The sequence below is a fragment of the Trypanosoma cruzi genome, genomic scaffold, assembly GCF_000209065.1.
Source record: "Trypanosoma cruzi strain CL Brener 1047053517131 genomic scaffold, whole genome shotgun sequence".
Taxonomy (NCBI): domain Eukaryota; phylum Euglenozoa; class Kinetoplastea; order Trypanosomatida; family Trypanosomatidae; genus Trypanosoma; species Trypanosoma cruzi.
This window is the reverse complement of record NW_001849574.1, coordinates 675,365-695,562: the sequence shown is the minus strand read 5'-3', so window position 1 is coordinate 695,562 and position 20,198 is coordinate 675,365. Positions and strand designations below refer to the sequence as shown.

Sequence of the window (20,198 nt, the reverse complement as noted above, 5' to 3'; positions counted from 1 at the left end):
GTTGTTGTTTCTTTACATTTTACCTTTTGGGCGATTTTTCACCCTCTTTTTTTTCAGGTTTATTTTACTTGTCGTTGTTTCCCTTTTATTATTTACTTATTTACTTTCTTTTTTTTTTTTTTTACGGTTTAAGGGGGCGACATGATTCTGCACGGGAGGGAGGGTGTCCCTCCGTCTGGAGTACACAGTCTCTGTTACCCGCGATATCGGCCTCCGTTGTCCACGGAGGAGAGGCTGGAGGAGGCGAATCGCCACATTGAGAAGAATCCCACCGATGTGCAGGCTTTACTGCGGCGCGCAAAGTTGTTTGTGCGTTTGGAGGACCACCAGGCAGCTCAATTGGACCTTTCCGTAATTATTGACTTACCGCGTGGGAAAAGTCAGTCGTCGGAACTTGTCTGTGCCTTTTTTCTTCGAGGCGTTTGTCACGTGAAACTGTCGTGGATCGACAAGGCCATCGCAGATTTTACAGCCGCACTTGAAATCGACCCTTCCCACAGTCGATCCACGTATGAGCGTGCCGCATGCCATAACCGGAAAGGGAACTATACCGCAGCCATCTTAGACTACGAGAGGGCCCTTCAGCATGACTCAATGCACGTAAGCTATTTTTCAGCGTGTAATCGAAACGCCCGAAGCCGATTCGCAAAGACGCGTCCTCATCAACGTCACTCTTTGCGATCTTTTGGGGCGATCGAGCCCCCTCAACGGGATGCTTCGTCTCTTCTGAATGTTGACGGTGTCCACAGAAATGGAGAAAATGGAAAAAGACCACCACCCGCACCCCCGCATAAAATGCATGTGAAAAAGTCAGGTTTAATGGCAGAGGCGTCAAGACTGAGCCATTCTGCTGTAACGCCGATTGGTAGTCCCGAGCGACATCAAATTGTGCCGGCGATAACATCGTCTTCCGCGTTACGTGGTAATGAGGAGGCAGAGCTACACCAACAGCGTGGGCTGGCATATCGAAAAAAAGGTGATTATTTGCGTGCCATTGATGAGTACTCTGCGGCGCTTAGACTTGACCCTAAAAATTTCAAGGCTCTGTTTAATAGAGGGTTTTGCAGCGACAAGGTTGAGGACTACAACGCGGCAATCCGTGACTATGAGGCTGCCATGAAGTTGGAGCCGGGGTACGCCTACACCTATTACAACCTCGGCATATCGTATGATCGTTGGGGCGGTCATTACAAAGAAGCCATTGCCATGTTCGACAAGGCCATTGCATTAGATAGCAACAATGCTGATTTTTACCACAACCGCGGCTTTAGTCAGCGCAAGCTAGGTAAATATCGCGAGGCCGTGGAGGATTATACCATGGCATTGTCTCTGGATCCGCAGCACTTCAAAGCCTACTACAACCGAGCCTTTTGTTACGATAAGTTAGGGGAAGGTGCAAACGCCATTGCAGACTACACGAAGGCCATTGCTATTCAAGATGATAATCCCAATGCTTACCATAATAGAGGTGCCGCTATGGAAAAGGCCGGTCGTCTTGACGATGCAATTGCAGACTACACGCGAGCCATTCAGCTGGACGACGGAAATCCCTTCACATACAATGCCCGCGGTATTGCTTATGACCGTCGTGGTAAGAGTGATGCAGCTTTACAAGATTTGACACAAGCCATTGCACTGTCGCCCAACAATCCCATATTTTATCAGAACAGAGCCTTTGTTTTTCAAAATATGGAGCGCTTTCCAGAGGCGGTACGTGACTACAACATCTCCTTGGCACTATTGGACGAAGAGAAGAGGTTTGCCAATGGAGCTACTAGTAAAGGCAAAGCCACCCAGGAGTTGAATCTGTTGATTCTAAAACAATACTTCAATCGGGGTTTTTGCTATGCACGTGAGGGCCATTATGAAGCGGCTATTTGTGATTTTTCAATGGTTATGGCGACGAACCCCGATAACCTTGTAGCATTGTACAATCGCGGTATTTGCCATGACAAGGTGGGGAATCACAAGCTTGCAGTGGAGGATTTTTCACATTTAATTGAGTTGGACGCGGAGAATGCGGAGGCGCACTTCAGCCGTGGTACGGCACTGGAAAGTCTGGGGGAATATGCCATGGCGTTGGATGACTACGCAGTCGCATTCAAGCTGGACGTGGATCGCAGTGACCTGGTTGATGAAGGCGACCTGGCAAAATTCAAGTCAGAGCATCACGCCATGGTGGCTTCTCAGCGAGTCCTGCGGCTCCTAAAGGAAAAGAAGAAGGCTTCTGGAGCTGCGCGAAGAGCATATTAACTGAATTGAGGATAAGAATTCCAAGGCGGATGTCCGCGTTAACGTAATGCAGTGGACCCGCCGTTATATATATATTGTGGGGGGAGGGGGATTATTTGCATTTTGGTTATATCGATGCAAGCCCTTTTTGCCGTTGTTGTTTTTGTTGTTGCTTTTCTGGGAATTGTGGTTTGTTGGAAAGTTACATGAAAATGGGTAAATTCTATTCTCTTTTACTCATTGTTGTGCGTGTTGTGATTAGAGGTTTTTCATGTCGGAGGAAAATGGAAACGTCTTGGAAGCGTTTAAAAAAGAGCACTGCGCCTTGCTTGCGCTTCTGGCACATGCGGCGAGACAAGCTGTAGATACAAGGACTGGAGAGTCTGTGTTCGAAGACCTCTGTTCCGCGGAGCCCTCGCTAAAAGACATTTACCCTGAGGTGAATTTACTGTACACCATTCATCAAGTACGCCGTGCTCTCCGCGATCGACAAGAGGGCTCATCAGAGTCTGTGAAACCTTTATGCGACGCGGTTAGCGCTGCATTAAGGAATTTGTATGGCGTCCTTCCTGACCCGTTGTTTCTCGTCGTTGCCGAGGCGGAGGAAATACTGCGGAAACGACACTCCTCATCTCGTGTTCTGGAACCGTACATTCTAGACCTGGTGGAAAGCATTCAGTTGGTGCTGTTGCAGGAGACAAACTCATTGCAGCGTCGTGGGGCCTCAATAACTTTGCGGCTGAGGGATGTGCCGCCGTTTGTTTTGTGATTCACAATTTGTTGACCACAAGAGATTCCGGCTGTGAATTTGGGAAACGCGCGCTTTTGCAAGAACCAAATGCTTGGGTGTTGCTTTATGGGTGGGGAGGCTCGGAGCGAGAGAGGAGCGGTGCAAAACATGTGTTGTTGAAGCCAAGTGGGATTTCTGGCTTTTTATTTCCTTTACTATCTTTTTTTTTTTTTTTTTTTTTGAATTTCTATTGTTTCCAGCTTTCATAAATCTAGCAATGCTCGACTGTTCGGTTGTAATGACGGCATTCTTCACGATTGCCATGGGAATGCTGCTCATTGACTTGTCATCTCTACAGGAGAACATGGTTTGCTCAGCGAACTACGGCAACGCAAGTACGTGCCCAGAGGTTTTTTTTTCTCAAAGCTATCATGCGGCACGAATGAAGTTTAAGGATGCAGCCAAGGAGGCGAAGGCCGAGTGGAAGCAACACACTGTTCTCCAAGAAGAAGGTTTCGAATACTCCATTGATACCGCATTTGTGCGCGGGAAAAAAGCAAAGAACCTCCTCATTCACATGTCAGGCACGCGCGGAGTGGATGGATTTACAGGGAGTGCCGTGCAGGTGAAACTGCTGCGCGAGTGGAACAGCAGCCGCGGGGATGGTCCGTCGGTGCTTTTTGTGCACGCCGTCAACCCTTATGGCATGGCGCACTTTCGGCCCTACAATGAGAATAATGTCGACCTCAGTCGCAACTATCTTTCCCCCGAGGAGTGGAGTCATGTCCTGGAACGCGATAATGCAAATAATTCTGGATATAATGAGATTGTGGCCCCCCTGCTTATGTCAAGGGCTCCACGTTTCATTGACCGGTATGCTTTTTTTTACCAACTCCTCAAGCGGATTGTCACGAAGGGACTTGGTGCGTTCAAACAGACTCCTTCCGGTGGCCAGTATCACCATCCCGATGCTGTGGGCTTTGGTGGTCATGAGGAGCAGCGTGCCATCACCGTCCTCCGTGAGGTTTTCAAAGCACATGTCGGCACGGGCATTGAGAAATCCATTGTGTTGGATGTATGCACCGGCCCTGGATCGGAGGGCTCAGAGACGATTGTTTCCGACTCACGTGAGGAGAGGGTGGTCGCAGAGAAGATCTTCAAGGGATCGAAAATGCAGAGCAGGAACGACGAAACGGAGCAAATAGGTGACATTCGACCAAGCGATACTTTTGTAAAAAACAGTCTTATCATCAAACAAAATTTTGGTACGGTAAATTGGCTCTTTGTTGTGCGTGCGCTATTTCTTGAGAATGCAGCCTACAAACACGCGAAGGGGAGTCACGTGCACGCGGTCATGCAGGAGTGGTTGAAGGATGCCTTCTACCCGCAGACAATGGCATACAAACGGGCGGTGTTGAAAAAGGGAGTGGCTGCTTTTGACAGTGCATGGAAGCATTTATCATGAGGTTTGGCTTCTTTTTCCTTTTTTTTTTTTTTTTCGGCATGGGCAAAGGGATAGGTATAAAGTTATAGGCCGGAGGCCCCCAGTTGAGCTCAGAGGCGGATGGAGTGATGGGGGATGCGATGGAAAATAGAACCGGAATAAAATGTAAGTATTGACACTTTGAAATAAACATTTATTATTCTTCAATTTTTAATAATATTTTTGCACCGTTTTTTTTTTTTTTTTCGCTGTTGTTGTTTTTCTTGTTTTTTTTTCCCCCTTGCTTTTATTGGATTTCAGGGTTCTGCACGGGGGGCACCTTCTTGCGGGGGTTACTTCAGGCACGTGGTTCCGTTTTTCTGCTGATTTCCTTCAGTTAAAGAAAAAAGCAACAAGAGGAATTAAAAGAAGGAAAAAACAACAACAAACAAACAAAAAAAGATGCCTCGTGATGGGGTGCTGGAGGAGATGCAGGTATACGACGAGTTTGCTCTCTCTGAAATGTTATACGTTGCCTGCTTGGAAACACTTCTTTCTGCGTATATCGTGCCTCTTAGCAACACGTTGTGCCTGACGACTTCTGACGGCAATTTATCTTCGTCGCACTGCGAGGACCACAGCGATTTGCTACGGACGTTTGGCGACGATGTTTTACAGCTTTTATCGTGCCACAGGGCAATCATCAATGGCCTGAGGATATTTACCGAAGGCTGTGGGGAAAGCGACTCCAATGGGAACTTTGAAGGGCACGAACGCTCATATTTGGCAAATAGAGCGACACGCGTACTACGACGGGGAGTACCTGCAATGCGTGCTGCGTACCAAAAATACGTGATGAATTTCAACGAGAACGCAAGACGGGCTCTCTTAGCAAAGTCCTCTGTGCCCAAGGACGTGTGGAGGAGTAGCTACGGTGCTCTGGCCCAAGACATACTTACAAATAGTCTCCTTCACTTGGGCGTGGAAAAGAGGAACAGAATCCGCTTTTCAGAGGGATGTAATCTCTCACTTGAGGCCCTCTCTCTTCTCCCGATGCAACACATTGCCCGCTATCCACTATACATGGATGGGTGTATTCAAATACAGCGACACGTCGCTTCTGTGAATAGTAGTAATATCAATGATGATGACGCAGCACGCATTGCAAAGGCAGAAGAAACTTTAGCAGCACTAATAGATATCTGCAGCACAGTCAATGCAACACGAGCCTCTGTGATAGAATTTCAAAGAATGGTCGAACTGCAGAAGTCTTTAGAACTGACAGAAATTTCTTCAAAGCTTTTGTCTGAGGGAGATGTTGTGGTGTCATTTGAGTTGCAAGAAGAAAAAACCAAATTACGAGGGCGTTGCTCCCATGGAAGACTCATTCTTCTCAGCGACACGCTATTTGTTCAGCTGCATGAAAAGAAGCGAGCACGATGCGAAAAACATTTGGAGCGGATCCCTCTTAAAAGCATCATGTCTGTGCGCTTTTCCAACCAGGCATCTGAAGGTGTTGTTTATATCACTTACAACCCTGACACTGAGAGACGTAAGTGGAGGGTTAAAAAACAACGCAAGAAATGTGTTGTTTTATTTCTGCCAAACGAAACAGAAGCTCTCATTTGGGCATCTGATATCACACGGGCGGTTTCGGATTTAACTCCCGAGGAATGAATTGGTTGCTCTTCTTTTACCACCTCTGCTCAGACAGTCCTTTTTTCTCCCCCCCTCCAGTGCTTTTTCTTTTTCTCTATATCCCTCTGTCTCTGTGTTGATTGGAATATTATTCCTATTGTTTTCTTTCTTTTTTTTTTTTTCGTTTTTTCTTTTTAAAAGACAAATCAGCGAAGACGTGTCTTCCCTCTTTGCGTAATGCGGGTGAAAACTGCATTTGCCTTCGCACCCCTCCTTTGGGGGTACGCGTCGCGACACGCCGTGGCTTGTGCTCACACACCGAAGGTGGTGTTCTCTGTTTTTGGTGGCGAGCTGGATTTTATCTTGTGTTGCGGAGTTTTTTTTTTCTCTGAGTCTCATAAATATACGTTTTTTTTGTTTGTTTGTTTTTTTACTTTTATTGCCGTCTCTTATTTATAATGTGTTGCCCAGCCCACATGACCCAATTGTCGCCGAAGGATGAGTACACACGTGCGTGCACAAAATTAGGCTGTCATGTCAATTCCCACCTCATGAGAGAACTTCCCGACACGTTGGAGGCGTTGATTGCCGTTAAAAAACTTGACTTTTCGCGTAGCATGTTGGGCCGAAGTGACGTTGAGCCGCTTGTGCAGGCCATTCTTTTCCACTGCTCGGGCCTCCAGGTGCTGAATCTCTCGCAGAACTACCTCACCGATGACAGCATTGTACAAATATGTGAGGCTCTCTTGGCACACACGTTACTTCTCGTCTCCCTCGATCTCTCCAACAACCCCATTTCCAACAAAACGGGGCGATATCTTTTACGCTTCATGGAAAGCATGCCCGCACTCCGGTTTGTTGGCGTACAAAAGACACTCATGAATGACAGCATGATGCGCCTGTTCCCGCATTCAAGCAAAGCACTCTGTCCGCCTGTGGCGGAGCACAGGGCCAGCACCCTCTCTACCGCCGTCACCGTGGCAACGTCCAACATTTCCAGCATCATGAAGACCAGCCCGTCAAGTAGTTTGCGAGAGGCAACGAAGGACGACAATCCGCATCCGTCTCAGAAAACACAATGGCCAGCACTTGAAACTTTATGGAGGGCCGCGGCAGTAGCTGCCCCTACCCACAACAACTACTCTAGTCTAGGCACCCTCATTTCATCTATGCGTATCCGCATTCAGGAAGTGAGCGAAGTTCAACAGCTGCCAGTTTCTTCAGGAGACTCAAAAAAACAGACACAACAGTCTTATTAGACAAGAGCACAAACAAATTCTCAGTGCGTTTAGAAGCGAACAAACAAACAAAAACAAAATGCGGAAAATACCTCAAATTTATTTTATGTCTGTCCTCTACAAAAAAAAAAAAAATTTAATAATAATAGAAATAATAATTACAGCGGCCGTAAATGAATGCAAAAAAAAAAAAAACAAGAAACAAAAAAACCCACAATTGTCAACCTCCCCTTCATTCCACTTGTCTCTCTTTTCCCACATTTCCTGCACGAATGCAGAAAGTGATATTTTTACTTTGAAAGCCATCTACCAACAATAATTACATTGAACAGAATTTAACATGCCCATCAAGGTCGGTATCAACGGCTTTGGCCGCATCGGACGCATGGTCTTTCAGGCCTTGTGTGAGGACGGCCTTCTCGGGACGGAGATTGACGTCGTGGCGGTGGTCGATATGAACACGGATGCCGAGTACTTTGCGTACCAGATGCGTTACGACACCGTGCATGGCAAGTTCAAGTACAACGTGACGACGACGAAGAGCAGCCCCTCCGTTGCGAAGGACGACACGCTTGTGGTGAATGGCCACCGTATCCTGTGCGTGAAGGCGCAGCGGAACCCGGCGGATCTCCCATGGGGCAAGCTTGGTGTGGAGTACGTAATTGAATCAACGGGCCTGTTCACTGCCAAGGCGGCGGCGGAGGGCCACCTGCGCGGCGGTGCACGTAAGGTCGTCATCAGCGCTCCCGCCTCTGGTGGCGCCAAGACACTTGTGATGGGCGTGAACCATCACGAGTACAACCCCAGTGAGCACCACGTTGTGTCTAACGCGTCATGCACGACCAATTGCCTTGCGCCCATTGTGCACGTCCTGGTGAAGGAGGGATTCGGCGTGCAGACCGGCCTCATGACGACGATCCACTCGTACACAGCAACGCAGAAGACGGTGGACGGGGTGTCGGTGAAGGACTGGCGTGGCGGTCGTGCGGCTGCTGTCAACATCATTCCGAGCACGACTGGTGCGGCGAAGGCGGTGGGCATGGTGATTCCGAGCACCCAGGGCAAGCTGACGGGCATGTCTTTTCGTGTCCCCACCCCGGACGTGTCCGTGGTGGATCTCACCTTCACTGCGGCGCGCGACACCAGCATACAGGAGATCGACGCCGCCCTGAAGCGCGCGTCTAAGACTTACATGAAAGGAATTCTCGGCTACACGGACGAGGAGCTTGTGAGTGCAGACTTCATTAATGACAACCGCAGCTCCATCTACGACTCCAAGGCGACGCTGCAGAACAACCTGCCGAAGGAGCGCCGCTTCTTCAAGATTGTGTCGTGGTACGACAACGAGTGGGGATACTCCCACCGCGTGGTGGACCTTGTACGTCACATGGCCTCGAAGGATCGTTCGGCAAAGTTGTAGACGTGGCGATGACTTCAGGTCTTTCTTTTGCGAATAGGGATCTTATAGTACACGATGCGTGTCCCGCGATGATCGTTACCGGTGCTGCCACGATCCAAGTGACACAGCATCAACAGCAAAGCAATTTTACTTTTCCCTTTTAAGGATAACAAAAAAATATATATATAACTTTTTTTTCTTTTTTGAAATTATATTTATGGTCATCTTTGGGAAACAAAAAGCAGCAATTTAATGATGCGGAAAGATGAGTGAAATAATGTTTAATCAATGTGCGAGGATTGGGGTATTGCAAGGAAAATGTAGATGATTTAATTGGGTGTATATGAGGGCCCACAGTCTGTTGATGTTTGCTCACTTCCATTTTTGCCGCATCTTTTTGGTTTTGCTGCTTTTATTTCCCCTTCATTCCACTTCTCTCTCTTTTCCCACATTTCCTGCACGAATGCAGAAAGTGATATTTTTACTTTGAAAGCCATCTACCAACAACAATTACATTGAACAGAATTTAACATGCCCATCAAGGTCGGTATCAACGGCTTTGGCCGCATCGGACGCATGGTCTTTCAGGCCTTGTGTGAGGACGGCCTTCTCGGGACGGAGATTGACGTCGTGGCGGTGGTCGATATGAACACGGATGCCGAGTACTTTGCGTACCAGATGCGTTACGACACCGTGCATGGCAAGTTCAAGTACAACGTGACGACGACGAAGAGCAGCCCCTCCGTTGCGAAGGACGACACGCTTGTGGTGAATGGCCACCGTATCCTGTGCGTGAAGGCGCAGCGGAACCCGGCGGATCTCCCATGGGGCAAGCTTGGTGTGGAGTACGTAATTGAATCAACGGGCCTGTTCACTGCCAAGGCGGCGGCGGAGGGCCACCTGCGCGGCGGTGCACGTAAGGTCGTCATCAGCGCTCCCGCCTCTGGTGGCGCCAAGACACTTGTGATGGGCGTGAACCATCACGAGTACAACCCCAGTGAGCACCACGTTGTGTCTAACGCGTCATGCACGACCAATTGCCTTGCGCCCATTGTGCACGTCCTGGTGAAGGAGGGATTCGGCGTGCAGACCGGCCTCATGACGACGATCCACTCGTACACAGCAACGCAGAAGACGGTGGACGGGGTGTCGGTGAAGGACTGGCGTGGCGGTCGTGCGGCTGCTGTCAACATCATTCCGAGCACGACTGGTGCGGCGAAGGCGGTGGGCATGGTGATTCCGAGCACCCAGGGCAAGCTGACGGGCATGTCTTTTCGTGTCCCCACCCCGGACGTGTCCGTGGTGGATCTCACCTTCACTGCGGCGCGCGACACCAGCATACAGGAGATCGACGCCGCCCTGAAGCGCGCGTCTAAGACTTACATGAAAGGAATTCTCGGCTACACGGACGAGGAGCTTGTGAGTGCAGACTTCATTAATGACAACCGCAGCTCCATCTACGACTCCAAGGCGACGCTGCAGAACAACCTGCCGAAGGAGCGCCGCTTCTTCAAGATTGTGTCGTGGTACGACAACGAGTGGGGATACTCCCACCGCGTGGTGGACCTTGTACGTCACATGGCCTCGAAGGATCGTTCGGCAAAGTTGTAGACGTGGCGATGACTTCAGGTCTTTCTTTTGCGAATAGGGATCTTATAGTACACGATGCGTGTCCCGCGATGATCGTTACCGGTGCTGCCACGATCCAAGTGACACAGCATCAACAGCAAAGCAATTTTACTTTTCCCTTTTAAGGATAACAAAAAAATATATATATAACTTTTTTTTCTTTTTTGAAATTATATTTATGGTCATCTTTGGGAAACAAAAAGCAGCAATTTAATGATGCGGAAAGATGAGTGAAATAATGTTTAATCAATGTGCGAGGATTGGGGTATTGCAAGGAAAATGTAGATGATTTAATTGGGTGTATGATGCAGCTTGTGGTAATTTTTTACAACTTTGCGTTATTGGAAGCTTTTGTTTGTTCAGTTTTTTTTTTTTTTTTTGTTTATAGCTGACTGTTTTACTCTGGTGTGTGTGTTTTTTAAGGCTTTAAGCTGTTTTTCTTTCTTTTTTTTTTTTACTTTTTTTACTTTTTGTTCACTGATGGTGTTTAAGGTGTAGTTTAGTGTTTGTGCATTATGCGTCGTAGTGTTGTTGTTCTTTGGACTTTTTCGAACAATACTGGGCATTATAGCCCACCTGTGTATATGCCGCTAGAGTATGCTAGCCGTGTGACAAACCAGAAGCAACTAGTGTTTACGCATCCCAAGGATCCCAAGTACGGTTGGAATACTCACGTGGAGGAGCTTGCATCTCTCCATCCTGGTATTTTGGGGCCTGGTCGCCGCACCCCTCAGTTGAATTGGTATAATCGAGGTGGTATTGTTTGCGAAATTCCGCCTGTGCCAGTGTATCGCCGGCACATTTGGTGCCAAGGGCACTCCCACTTTATCCTCCAGCATCCGAAAATTTTTATTAAATGCCCTCCGGGTGTTGTTGTGTGCTGCAAGTGGTGTCGACTGAAGTTTATCAACATGTCTACTGAGGACGACAACGATGATGACTGGCAGAGTGAGGAGCACAAAATTTCGACAACACCGGAATCTGTGAGTGATTTAATGCAGCCCAAACGCGATATTGGAGGGGTTTTGCGTGACAGAACGTTTCAGGATGGTAAAGAGCCTGACCCACATGTCTATCGTTCCGTTTTTGACCCCGAGCGGCACCGATGGAAGCATCCGCATCATAAGTATGAGGTGCATCCAGCATACGCGGACACCAATAAGGACGGCAGTGGTGGTGCTGTGCATTAGGGAAAATGTGTAATAGGGAGCTACGAGATATGCCTGTGCAATCGTAGAGCCTGCGAAGAAGGGATAGCGGAAGAACAGCCAAAAAAAAAAAATAATTAATGGGGGGAGGGATCACATATTTTGTGGGATTGGGGGCATTTATTGTGCGGATGTGTTTGTAAATGGGGGAACTGTTGGGGTTTCATTATCACGACGAACAGCTTAGTTGGGATTAGTATACAGCAGAGCCTATCTGGGATTTGCTAGCCTGGGGTTGGCGCTTCAGCGGGAAGAATTTGCATGCCCTGCTGTAGTATTTATGATAGCATCATGCATTGCTTGAAAAGGCAATTTGTATGAATGTTTAGTTTAGTTGTTTTTTCTTTTTTTTTGTTTGTGTGTGTTACCGCGTTGGAGGTCAGTGAGTGAAGTTTTTTCCCCCTGTCATCCCATCTGTCCCTTCTACGACCCGTCACGCGGAGGGGTCCGGTGGTTGTGGGGCTCTAAAGGCTGCTGCCTTTTGGTTTTATCGCGAGCCCGGTTACTATCGCACATGACGTAAGGACTCATTGGTGCATTTGTGTACGGGTGCTGGATGGATCTCTTCTTTGACGTGTGGGGATGTTAGGTGCATTCAACCAAACTGTCTTTTGCTTCTTTCTACCCTTTGCTCCCTGTGGGAATAGGGGACCAGGCCTTCTCCGGGTGGTCATATTCCGCTCTTGGTCTTTTGATGCATTCTGCTGCCTTCTCTCCATATTTTGTCTTTCTTTCTTGTTGTTGTTTTTGTTTTTTGGGGAATAAACAAAAAAGCGAACTGTTTTGGCCCTTTATGTTTTTTCGCGTTCTTGTTGCTGCGGTGTTTGTGTGGCTTACCGGCACGGCTGGGGTTGTGGACGCTGCTGTTGATTGCGGCACAGCGGTGGCTTGCTACCCATGGGCGAATGGTAATCCGAGGGTTGGAAATCAGAAGCCATGTGTCTCTGGAGGACGAATGAACCTTCGGTTCATTTTGGATGTTGCGGCTGAGACTAGTGCGGCCAAAGGGGCAGCTTCCACTGCTGTATATGGGTTCTGTCCTGTTGTTGACAAACTCGAAGCATTTAAACTGCATTCAGCTCATTCTCTAGCGACCCTCTACTCAGCCGGGAATGTCTACAATTTTTCAAAGAATGTTGGTCGAAAGTACCTCTCTGTATATGGGTTTGGCATGTCAAATAGTACGCTCTTTCCAGAGAAAGGCCTCTCAGCAGGGGCTGTTGTGATCGCGGAAAATGGGGATTTTCTCTGTGGTTCCGACCGCTCTGTAGCACTTGTTCATGCCTTGATTCTGGACATTGGACTTCACAGGGGTCGATTTAACTACATTGGTGCTAGAGGGGCTTCATCACCAGGGAATATTGTTGGAAATGGTACGACTACGCCTATTGAAGTTTCAACCGAAGACCCTGTGCAGGAAGGTGAAGTCTCTGTGCAGCCGGCAATGGTTGGGTTTCGGCCCACTTGTACCCCCGATGATGTTTGTGTTTTTGATTCTGCGAGTGTTTGCATTGGAGATCAAATTGGAAACAAAAATTGTGCAAAATGCTACACTTCCCCCAAGGAAGTTGCCAAACAAAACATTGTTGTGTGGGCATCATATGACGGAACCGATGCCAAGGGCCGTCCACTACTTAGCGGCGGAATGAACCCCCTGATTTACAACCAGTTTGCGGGGAACATGTTAAAGAATGATTTTGATAGCTTAATCAGAAGAATGAAATCGTAAAATTTTAGTTTGTATTTAGGAGGGTGAAGAGGACGGGGCCAAAGATGGCACCAGTTATTAAGTTGGGCGAAAAGTTGCCCTGAAAAAAGGAGCGGGAGAAAGAAAATAGAGGGAGAAGCCGAGATCAAGTTATTTAAACCTCTATCATTCCCTGTATTTCTTATAATGCATTTGTTCCTGCTTTAGTGTGTGTGCGTGGACGTGTGCCTGGTGGCCACGATGTCAGATTTTATATGTTTGCGTCTATTATTTTTTCTAAGCGTTCTTGCCTAATGGAGTAGTAACCTGAGCGCAGCTTATTCTGTTGGTTGGCGTTGCTTCCCCTGCGATAATCACCTTTTTTTTTTTTTTTTGACGGTTCTTTTGGCCGGCGTCGTTTGTCTCATTGGTGTTTTGAGTACATAGGCCAACGCATATGCTGCGAATACGGCTTGCCTACCCTGGGTGGTGGATAGGCCGTGCGTCATTGGTAAGCGGATGGATCTCCGCTGTGGTGTGCGGTCCGGTCCTTCCTCGGGGATGATTGCGTATGGATTTTGTCCACTTGTGGATGATCTCCAGACGTTTCGTCTCAGTGGCATGGGCCCACCGCTCCCGGGTCTTAGGGCGGGAGAGGGTGCTCTTTTTTTGCTATACGGCCAGAGATCAGCAGAAAACCGAACATCAGATCTTTCCAACGCGGTGTTTCTCGCTAAAGCATCCGATATATGTAGTGACGGGGAGTGGGCCGTCGTCATCCTCCTCACGCTTCGGTTTTCCCTGACGCAGGGTCGGCGCACCCACGCTGAAAAGACGTCATACCCAACAGGTTCAGGGTTTGAGCCGACCTGCGACAGCCAAGATAAATGCCTCTACGACCCCCGGGAGTTTATGTATCGGTTCATCCGGTAAGAAGAACTGCGCCAAGTGTTCTGGCGAAGAATTATTGTCGAAACCGCAGAAGACAGCAAGGGTCTCGTACTACGGGTAAGACGCTAACGGCGAGAAGGTTGGCAGTGTGGAATCCTCGACCCTGCACCGTTTCAGGGATTTAATATCGGAGTCATTGAGGGTGATGGCCAGTGCCTTTGGGGAGGGATTAGCGGCGTGTCGTCCTCAGGCTTCATTTGTGTGGCAATTATTGAGCAGCGCAAATGATGATTAAAAGCGTTTATTTTTATTTTTTAATGAAGAGACGTCTGTTTTCCATACGCGAAATTAAGGAGAAAGATAATGTATTGTTATTACTATTTTCACTTTTTTTTCTTGTTCTTTTTTTTTTTTTTTTCCTTGCCATCCATGATTACTGAGTATGAAACAAGAAGGGAATAAATAACGGGACTCATGCTATGTCTCACTTTATTCGGACATCCGTAGCGGCTGTTGGGCTGTGCGGAGCGGGAGCCATATTGTATAGGTGTTGCTGGACACATAGGCCATCCCCTGAACACAAGAAAGAGCTTCTCCGTCTATCCGCCGTGGCGCTTTCCAGTGAAGTGGTGGACACGGTTCTTTTTCGCGATGGGGAAACTTTGAAGCTTCTTCGCCGATTTGTGAAGGATGTGGGCTTACATCCAGACACGGTGGGGACTCTTAAATCATATGTGAAGGAGGAATTTACCACCAACAAGGAAACAGTCGGTGCGCTGCGCAAGTTTGTTGTGGAGGATATTATCTGCGACACGTGGGTTAGGGATGAGCTCATCAGCATGTCGAAAGAAACTGGGAAAGAGATTATTCAGGATCGGGCCATATACCCTGGACTTTCTATGCATTTGCTTGCCTCTGCAGCGCAAGAAGGATTACAAACACCTGCCTTTAAGGATGCTTTGCGATGTGCATTGAGATTTGCTTTCTGGGTGGCGTTGGTGGGATTTTCGCCGGAATTCATCTTCAAGGAAATGAAAAATAGAAATCATCAGTGACAGATGGACATTTTGTGTTAATTTTTTTTTTTCGGAGTTTACGTGTTTCTTTGTGCATTCCCATTTTCACTTTTTGATGCCATTTATTTAATTTGTTCTTTCGATTGCTTTCAATAGCCCTTCCGTCCCTTTTGGTGTATAGGATGAGTCGCTTTGACGTGATCCTGTGTTTTGTTCCGCCGGGGTCCGGAAGTAAAGGGAATTCCCTGCCTGAGGAACACTTTAGACTCACATTGGGGGATCTTGTGGATAGTGTTGATGATGTTCTGAGTCGTGCCACACCCCGTTGTATACTGAACGCCATTGCTAAATGTGTCCACTCTGCTCCTGCATTTTCTCATCAGATGAATATTATTGTTGGTAAGGAGGGCTCCAGAGAAATTCTCTTTGGGCTCCTTTATGATCTTACCCATCACCAAAATGGTGACGATGCTGTGCCTCTGCAATGCATGTTCTTTGCTTCTGACGGGGCATCGGTGGTGTGTGAAATTGTTGATGAGGAGGAAATGGGCTCTGTGACTGAGGTGATGAGTGCAATGCGGCATATTGTGTTGGTTGCATTGAAGTTTAGATGCCGAACGATGACTCTCGTTGTGGTTGAGCAGCTCTCCACATCCCTTATTGCCTCCATGCTTGGCTATGCGTGGTGCAACGTGTGGCTCCTATTGGGCGGTGGCATAGATGTGGATCGCTCCGTTGCCGTCGTGCGCGAGGCACTTTCCGTTCGCGACGCCGTGCGGAACTTCTGCTATTTTCCTGAAGAAATGATCTCAGGGATAAAGGATGAGGAGGTGATGTTGCGGGCCCGTGCTTTTTTGGACGGGGAGGCACAAAGACTTGCCGCACCTTGGCAGCAGTACACTGAGCGAGATGAAACAGAGACAGGGAATGGACGTATTGCGGTCGAAAACGCAACGCCGCGAAATGAACGCGCAGAGCTGCAAGCTCTTTTGAGAGAAAGGGAAGAATACTTTGCCGAGCAAATTGAACTGAAGGAGCATGAGTTAACACAACTAAGACGGGCGTTGCAGCACGCAGAGGCAAATGAAGAGAAGCTGACGGAGGCTGAGGTGAGGATTACTGAGCTCGAGTCCTGTCTTGCTGAAAAGGAAGAGGAACTTTACATGTGGAAGGGAAATATAGACAAGAATCCACTGGAGGCGAGCGAAGAGACACAACAGGTGAAAATGTATTTTCATACCGGACAGGAGGAATTGTGTGATAGAATTGAGTCCCCGAAGAATGAGGATATCATAAATACTCTTCAGCGGGAGTTGTCGGAGACGCAGGCAAAGTTGCGTGAAATGCAACAACAGTGGGAGGCGTCAAGGGAGGAGAATCTGCAGAATGTCATGGAGTTTCAGGAGAGAGAACGGGAGTGGCAGATGGAGTTAAGGCGAAGGGAAAAGGAGCGGGAGACAGTGGTGGAGGAGTGTCGTCGACTTCGTTCCGTTGTAACCTCTCAGGGTTCCGGGCTGGATGTCGTCAAAGAGGCCATTGAAGCTACGCGTTTGCTCCAAGAACAGGAGCTGGATGAGCTTTTGAAAAAAATTAGGGCCATCTCCTCTGCAAGTGCACCTGCAAGTCATCGGCGTATCTCACCACGTTCCGGGAGACACTCGGACACGCAGAATTGCCCGCGGATGCTCTCGCCAGCCCCATTGTGAAGGATTGTTTTCTCCTCATGAATCTATCATTGTTTTTTGTTGTTGTTGTTGTTTTTCTGTCTGTCTGCAGGCGTGTGTGTAGCTTTTTTTTGGCTTTGTTTGTGCTTCTGCTGGTTGTGTTATTAGGGCGGTGAAACGGCACTTCGTTGGATACACAGACGCCCAGAGAGGGAGAGGAAGGGCAGATATATATATTCTTGCTTAGCCGCATTTTCATATCATTCACCACTCGTTGCGAAGGCAGACGATGGCGGTAGCAGCGGATGGCTCTTCGAATAGCGTCGTGCAACTGGTGTGTACGCAGCGGGGCTGGAAAACGTACCGCGTGCGCGGGCAGATGTTTGAAGTGGAGGACAGATATACATTGACTTCGATCGCGGGGTATGGAGCATACGGGGTCGTATGCGCCGCGTTTGACAGTGTAGACTTTCGAGATGTGGCGATCAAACGTGTCAATCATCTCTTTGAGGATCTGGTAGATGGCCGTCGCATCTGGCGGGAAATATGCATACAACGCATTCTTAGAGAAAATTGTTGTCGCAACATCTTGAATCTTACAAGAATTGCGCCACCCAGGGAAGGTGTAAAGGATTTTCGTGATTTGTACATAGTAACTGATCTTTACGATACCGATCTCCACACGGTTATTTACCGTGTTAAAAATAGATCTGTGGAAGCGTTGCAGCGAATTATGGTACGTGTTCTTCGTTGTTTGGCTGACATGCATACCCTGGGGATCATTCATCGTGATCTTAAACCGAGTAATATTTTATTAGGGGATGAACCGGACAGCGACAATGCAGTGGTGTGTGACTTTGGGCTTGCACGGGCAGGCCTGTCACATTTGAAGGAGCCGTTGGATCTCACGGATTACGTCGTTACCCGTTGGTACCGTCCTCCAGAGCTTTTGCTGATGTGCCGGTATAGTTTTCCTATCGACATGTGGGCCTTTGGGTGTATCATCGCAGAGTATGTGATTGGGCGCCCACTATTTGGGGGTCGTGACTATGTCCATCAGATGCAGCTGGTGCTTTCCAGTATTCCAGTGACAGGCACGGAGTTCATTGAAAACTCCAGCGGAAGCGCCATGAACTTCTTGAACGAGATTGCGAAAAAGTACAAGGATACGAGGCCGCTCGTCGGGCTCTTGGAAGGCCTGTCGTCTGATGGAGTGGAGTTGGTAACAAAACTTCTTGCGTTTGAGCCAAACAAGCGGTTGACGGCGCAGCAGGCTTTGCAGCACCCTTTTTTTGCCCGTGTTGGGGGCCGGGGAAAGTCGGAGTGCACCCGTCCTACAAAAGCCGACTTCTCCTTTGACTTGCATGCAGAGATATCGGAGGCACAGCTGCGACGAGCCATATGGGAGGAGATGACCCAATACCAAAAGAAGGAATTAAGGGGGGAAAAGGAGAAGAGACAGTCAAAAGAAGAATGAAAGCAGAAACGCACACGCACACACATAAAGACAAGAAAAGAAAATAGGGAGTGGGGGCCAAAAGAGGAAATAAAGCACAAAAGGAGACAACAAAGAAGGACCGGGATGGGGCAGTAACAACGATAGAAAAAGTTGAATGCGAACACTCACAATTAATAGGATTTTGTTTGGTTCTATGTGATTGTGGAGGGAGTAAAGTTCTTCGCTTTCATTCCCGGCCCATTTGTTGACTGGTTGTGACGTAGCAGGCCACGCTGAAGAATTTGTTGTGGCCTACGGTGACTGTGCTCACTCTTTCTTGCTCTCTTTTACCTACGTTTAATTTCTTTCTTTTTCTCACCCATAGACGGGGGCGCTGTGGACTAAACGACGATGGGGAAACGAAGCACAAATGGGGAAGGTGTGATGCCGCCTTTACCTTTTGTTTTGGTTTTTGCTTGTGTGCATTGTTTCATCCACCTTTTCGTCTTTTTGTGTTGTTGTTTTTTGCTCAGTCAAATCTCCTGGTGATTTGCCTGCCGTGTCGCATGATGAATGACGTATGGGACACCGCCATTTGTGGCCGCACGCAGAAGCTGTTCCCCCTGCTCTATTATTGCTGTTGTAGGTTTCTTTCAAAAGTATTGACTAAACAAATAAAAGAACCGGATTCAATAAAAGGGCAGAGGAAAGAAATTCAATTAATTTCGACGACACGCGCATACATTGAAGAAGAAAAAATAAATAAATAAATAAAAGAGGTCAAATAATAATAATAAGGATCATCGTACTAATTCGTCTACCGCAGCCATTTTCTTTGCCAAAAATGCTCTATGGGATCATTCTGCTGGCATTGTTGGAGTGGAAATTGGGTTGCTTGCGCTTTTTACTGAAGGTAATAACCCACACAGTGGAACGCTACTCGGCGCCAACCATCACGGTCCCTTTGCCACGGACAAAGTTTGATGTAGCACCAAGCACAGTCCCTCTCACACCCCGATCCGGTCCCCCAGGTACCATACAGTGCTATGACAAGGGAACGAACACACCGATTGGTCTTGTAAACGTTACTAGCCCAGATGAACTGCGTGCAGTGGTTTCTCGAGCTCGAGTAGCCCAAAAGGCATGGTCGAAGACGTCTTTTTCAACGAGACGGAAACTCCTTTTTAGTTTGCTGGATTACATCTTGGAGCATGAGGATTTTATTTGTGAAACTGCCTGCGTAGAATGTGGCAAAACGATGATGGATGGCTTTTTGGGGGAAATGCTCACCACTCTCGAGAAGCTTCGCTGGACAGCTGCTCGTGGGGAAGAGATCTTGGCTGAAGAAGTACGAGACGTGGGTCTCGTGGCTATTCACAAGCGCTCCGTTGTGAATTACGTTCCGTTTGGCGTTATTGGAGCCATTGTGTCGTGGAACTATCCCTTCCACAACATTTATGGGCCAATGATATCGGCACTTTTTGCAGGCAACGCATTTGTAGGGAAGGTGTCTGAATATTCTTCGTACTACGCGTCGTATTATCAGTCCATTGTAAGGGAAGGCTTGAAGCAATTGGGTCAGTCTCCAGATATTGTAGCGTTTGTCACGGGGTTTGCAGAGACGGGTGAGGCGCTTGTGAATTTGGTAGATAAGCTGACGTTTATTGGCTCCCCTGCCGTTGGGAAGCTTGTTATGCGTAACGCCGCTGCGACACTTACCCCCGTCTTGCTGGAACTTGGTGGCAAGGACCCCGCCGTGATATGTGACGACGCAGATTTGGAGCAGGTGGTTCCCATCATTATGCGTGGCACGTTCCAGAACTGTGGCCAAAAATTGTGTTGGGTCTGGAGCGTGTCATTGTGCACGAGTCCATTCACGACCTTGTTGGTGAAACGGTTGGAAACAGCTGTGAAAGCACTAACACAAGGCCCGGCGTCGCAAGGATTGTACGACTTGGGAGCCATGACCATGGGAGAATCCTCTATTCAAAAGATTCAGAGGGCT

At 48.1% G+C, this 20,198-nt stretch overlaps 13 protein-coding genes across 13 annotated transcripts, besides 12 other annotated features; all 13 read left to right on the top strand.

Moving 5' to 3' along the window:
• Positions 1–20,198: part of a sequence feature (heterozygous, non-Esmeraldo-like haplotype) that runs on past the window's edge.
• Positions 35–123: a sequence feature (A-rich).
• Positions 142–2,253, top strand: Tc00.1047053509065.110 (hypothetical protein, conserved; the record flags this gene model as incomplete). The annotated part of the gene is made up of 1 exon (XM_808706.1): positions 142–2,253. One exon carries the CDS (start codon positions 142–144, stop codon positions 2,251–2,253), a length of 2,112 nt encoding a protein of 703 aa, XP_813799.1.
• Tc00.1047053509065.100 (hypothetical protein, conserved) lies at positions 2,504–3,001 on the top strand (the record flags this gene model as incomplete). Its single annotated transcript, XM_808705.1, has 1 exon — positions 2,504–3,001. One exon carries the CDS (start codon positions 2,504–2,506, stop codon positions 2,999–3,001), a length of 498 nt encoding a protein of 165 aa, XP_813798.1.
• Positions 3,183–3,203: a microsatellite.
• On the top strand, positions 3,240–4,427 carry Tc00.1047053509065.90 (hypothetical protein, conserved; the record flags this gene model as incomplete). The annotated part of the gene is made up of 1 exon (XM_808704.1): positions 3,240–4,427. The coding sequence occupies one exon, from the start codon at positions 3,240–3,242 to the stop codon at positions 4,425–4,427; it is 1,188 nt and encodes a 395-aa protein (XP_813797.1).
• Positions 4,636–4,697: a sequence feature (A-rich).
• Positions 6,184–6,219: a microsatellite.
• Positions 6,482–7,282, top strand: Tc00.1047053509065.79 (hypothetical protein, conserved; the record flags this gene model as incomplete). The annotated part of the gene is made up of 1 exon (XM_808715.1): positions 6,482–7,282. The coding sequence occupies one exon, from the start codon at positions 6,482–6,484 to the stop codon at positions 7,280–7,282; it is 801 nt and encodes a 266-aa protein (XP_813808.1).
• Positions 7,383–7,422: a sequence feature (AT_rich).
• Tc00.1047053509065.70 (glyceraldehyde 3-phosphate dehydrogenase, putative) lies at positions 7,602–8,681 on the top strand (the record flags this gene model as incomplete). The annotated part of the gene is made up of 1 exon (XM_808703.1): positions 7,602–8,681. The coding sequence occupies one exon, from the start codon at positions 7,602–7,604 to the stop codon at positions 8,679–8,681; it is 1,080 nt and encodes a 359-aa protein (XP_813796.1).
• Positions 8,832–8,879: a sequence feature (AT_rich).
• Tc00.1047053509065.60 (glyceraldehyde 3-phosphate dehydrogenase, putative) lies at positions 9,192–10,271 on the top strand (the record flags this gene model as incomplete). The annotated part of the gene is made up of 1 exon (XM_808702.1): positions 9,192–10,271. The coding sequence occupies one exon, from the start codon at positions 9,192–9,194 to the stop codon at positions 10,269–10,271; it is 1,080 nt and encodes a 359-aa protein (XP_813795.1).
• Positions 10,422–10,469: a sequence feature (AT_rich).
• Positions 10,724–10,761: a sequence feature (A-rich).
• Tc00.1047053509065.50 (hypothetical protein, conserved) lies at positions 10,805–11,479 on the top strand (the record flags this gene model as incomplete). The annotated part of the gene is made up of 1 exon (XM_808701.1): positions 10,805–11,479. The coding sequence occupies one exon, from the start codon at positions 10,805–10,807 to the stop codon at positions 11,477–11,479; it is 675 nt and encodes a 224-aa protein (XP_813794.1).
• On the top strand, positions 12,192–13,226 carry Tc00.1047053509065.40 (hypothetical protein, conserved; the record flags this gene model as incomplete). The annotated part of the gene is made up of 1 exon (XM_808700.1): positions 12,192–13,226. One exon carries the CDS (start codon positions 12,192–12,194, stop codon positions 13,224–13,226), a length of 1,035 nt encoding a protein of 344 aa, XP_813793.1.
• Positions 12,218–12,252: a microsatellite.
• Positions 13,704–14,117, top strand: Tc00.1047053509065.36 (hypothetical protein, conserved; the record flags this gene model as incomplete). Its single annotated transcript, XM_808718.1, has 1 exon — positions 13,704–14,117. One exon carries the CDS (start codon positions 13,704–13,706, stop codon positions 14,115–14,117), a length of 414 nt encoding a protein of 137 aa, XP_813811.1.
• Positions 14,463–14,493: a microsatellite.
• Tc00.1047053509065.33 (hypothetical protein, conserved) lies at positions 14,555–15,130 on the top strand (the record flags this gene model as incomplete). Its single annotated transcript, XM_808717.1, has 1 exon — positions 14,555–15,130. One exon carries the CDS (start codon positions 14,555–14,557, stop codon positions 15,128–15,130), a length of 576 nt encoding a protein of 191 aa, XP_813810.1.
• Tc00.1047053509065.30 (hypothetical protein, conserved) lies at positions 15,274–16,797 on the top strand (the record flags this gene model as incomplete). Its single annotated transcript, XM_808699.1, has 1 exon — positions 15,274–16,797. One exon carries the CDS (start codon positions 15,274–15,276, stop codon positions 16,795–16,797), a length of 1,524 nt encoding a protein of 507 aa, XP_813792.1.
• On the top strand, positions 17,045–18,232 carry Tc00.1047053509065.20 (mitogen-activated protein kinase 5, putative; the record flags this gene model as incomplete). Its single annotated transcript, XM_808698.1, has 1 exon — positions 17,045–18,232. One exon carries the CDS (start codon positions 17,045–17,047, stop codon positions 18,230–18,232), a length of 1,188 nt encoding a protein of 395 aa, XP_813791.1.
• Positions 18,947–18,969: a sequence feature (AT_rich).
• On the top strand, positions 19,038–20,198 carry Tc00.1047053509065.9 (aldehyde dehydrogenase, putative; the record flags this gene model as incomplete). The annotated part of the gene is made up of 1 exon (XM_808714.1): positions 19,038–20,198. A coding segment is annotated over one exon (1,161 nt), but the record flags the coding sequence as incomplete, so codon positions are not given.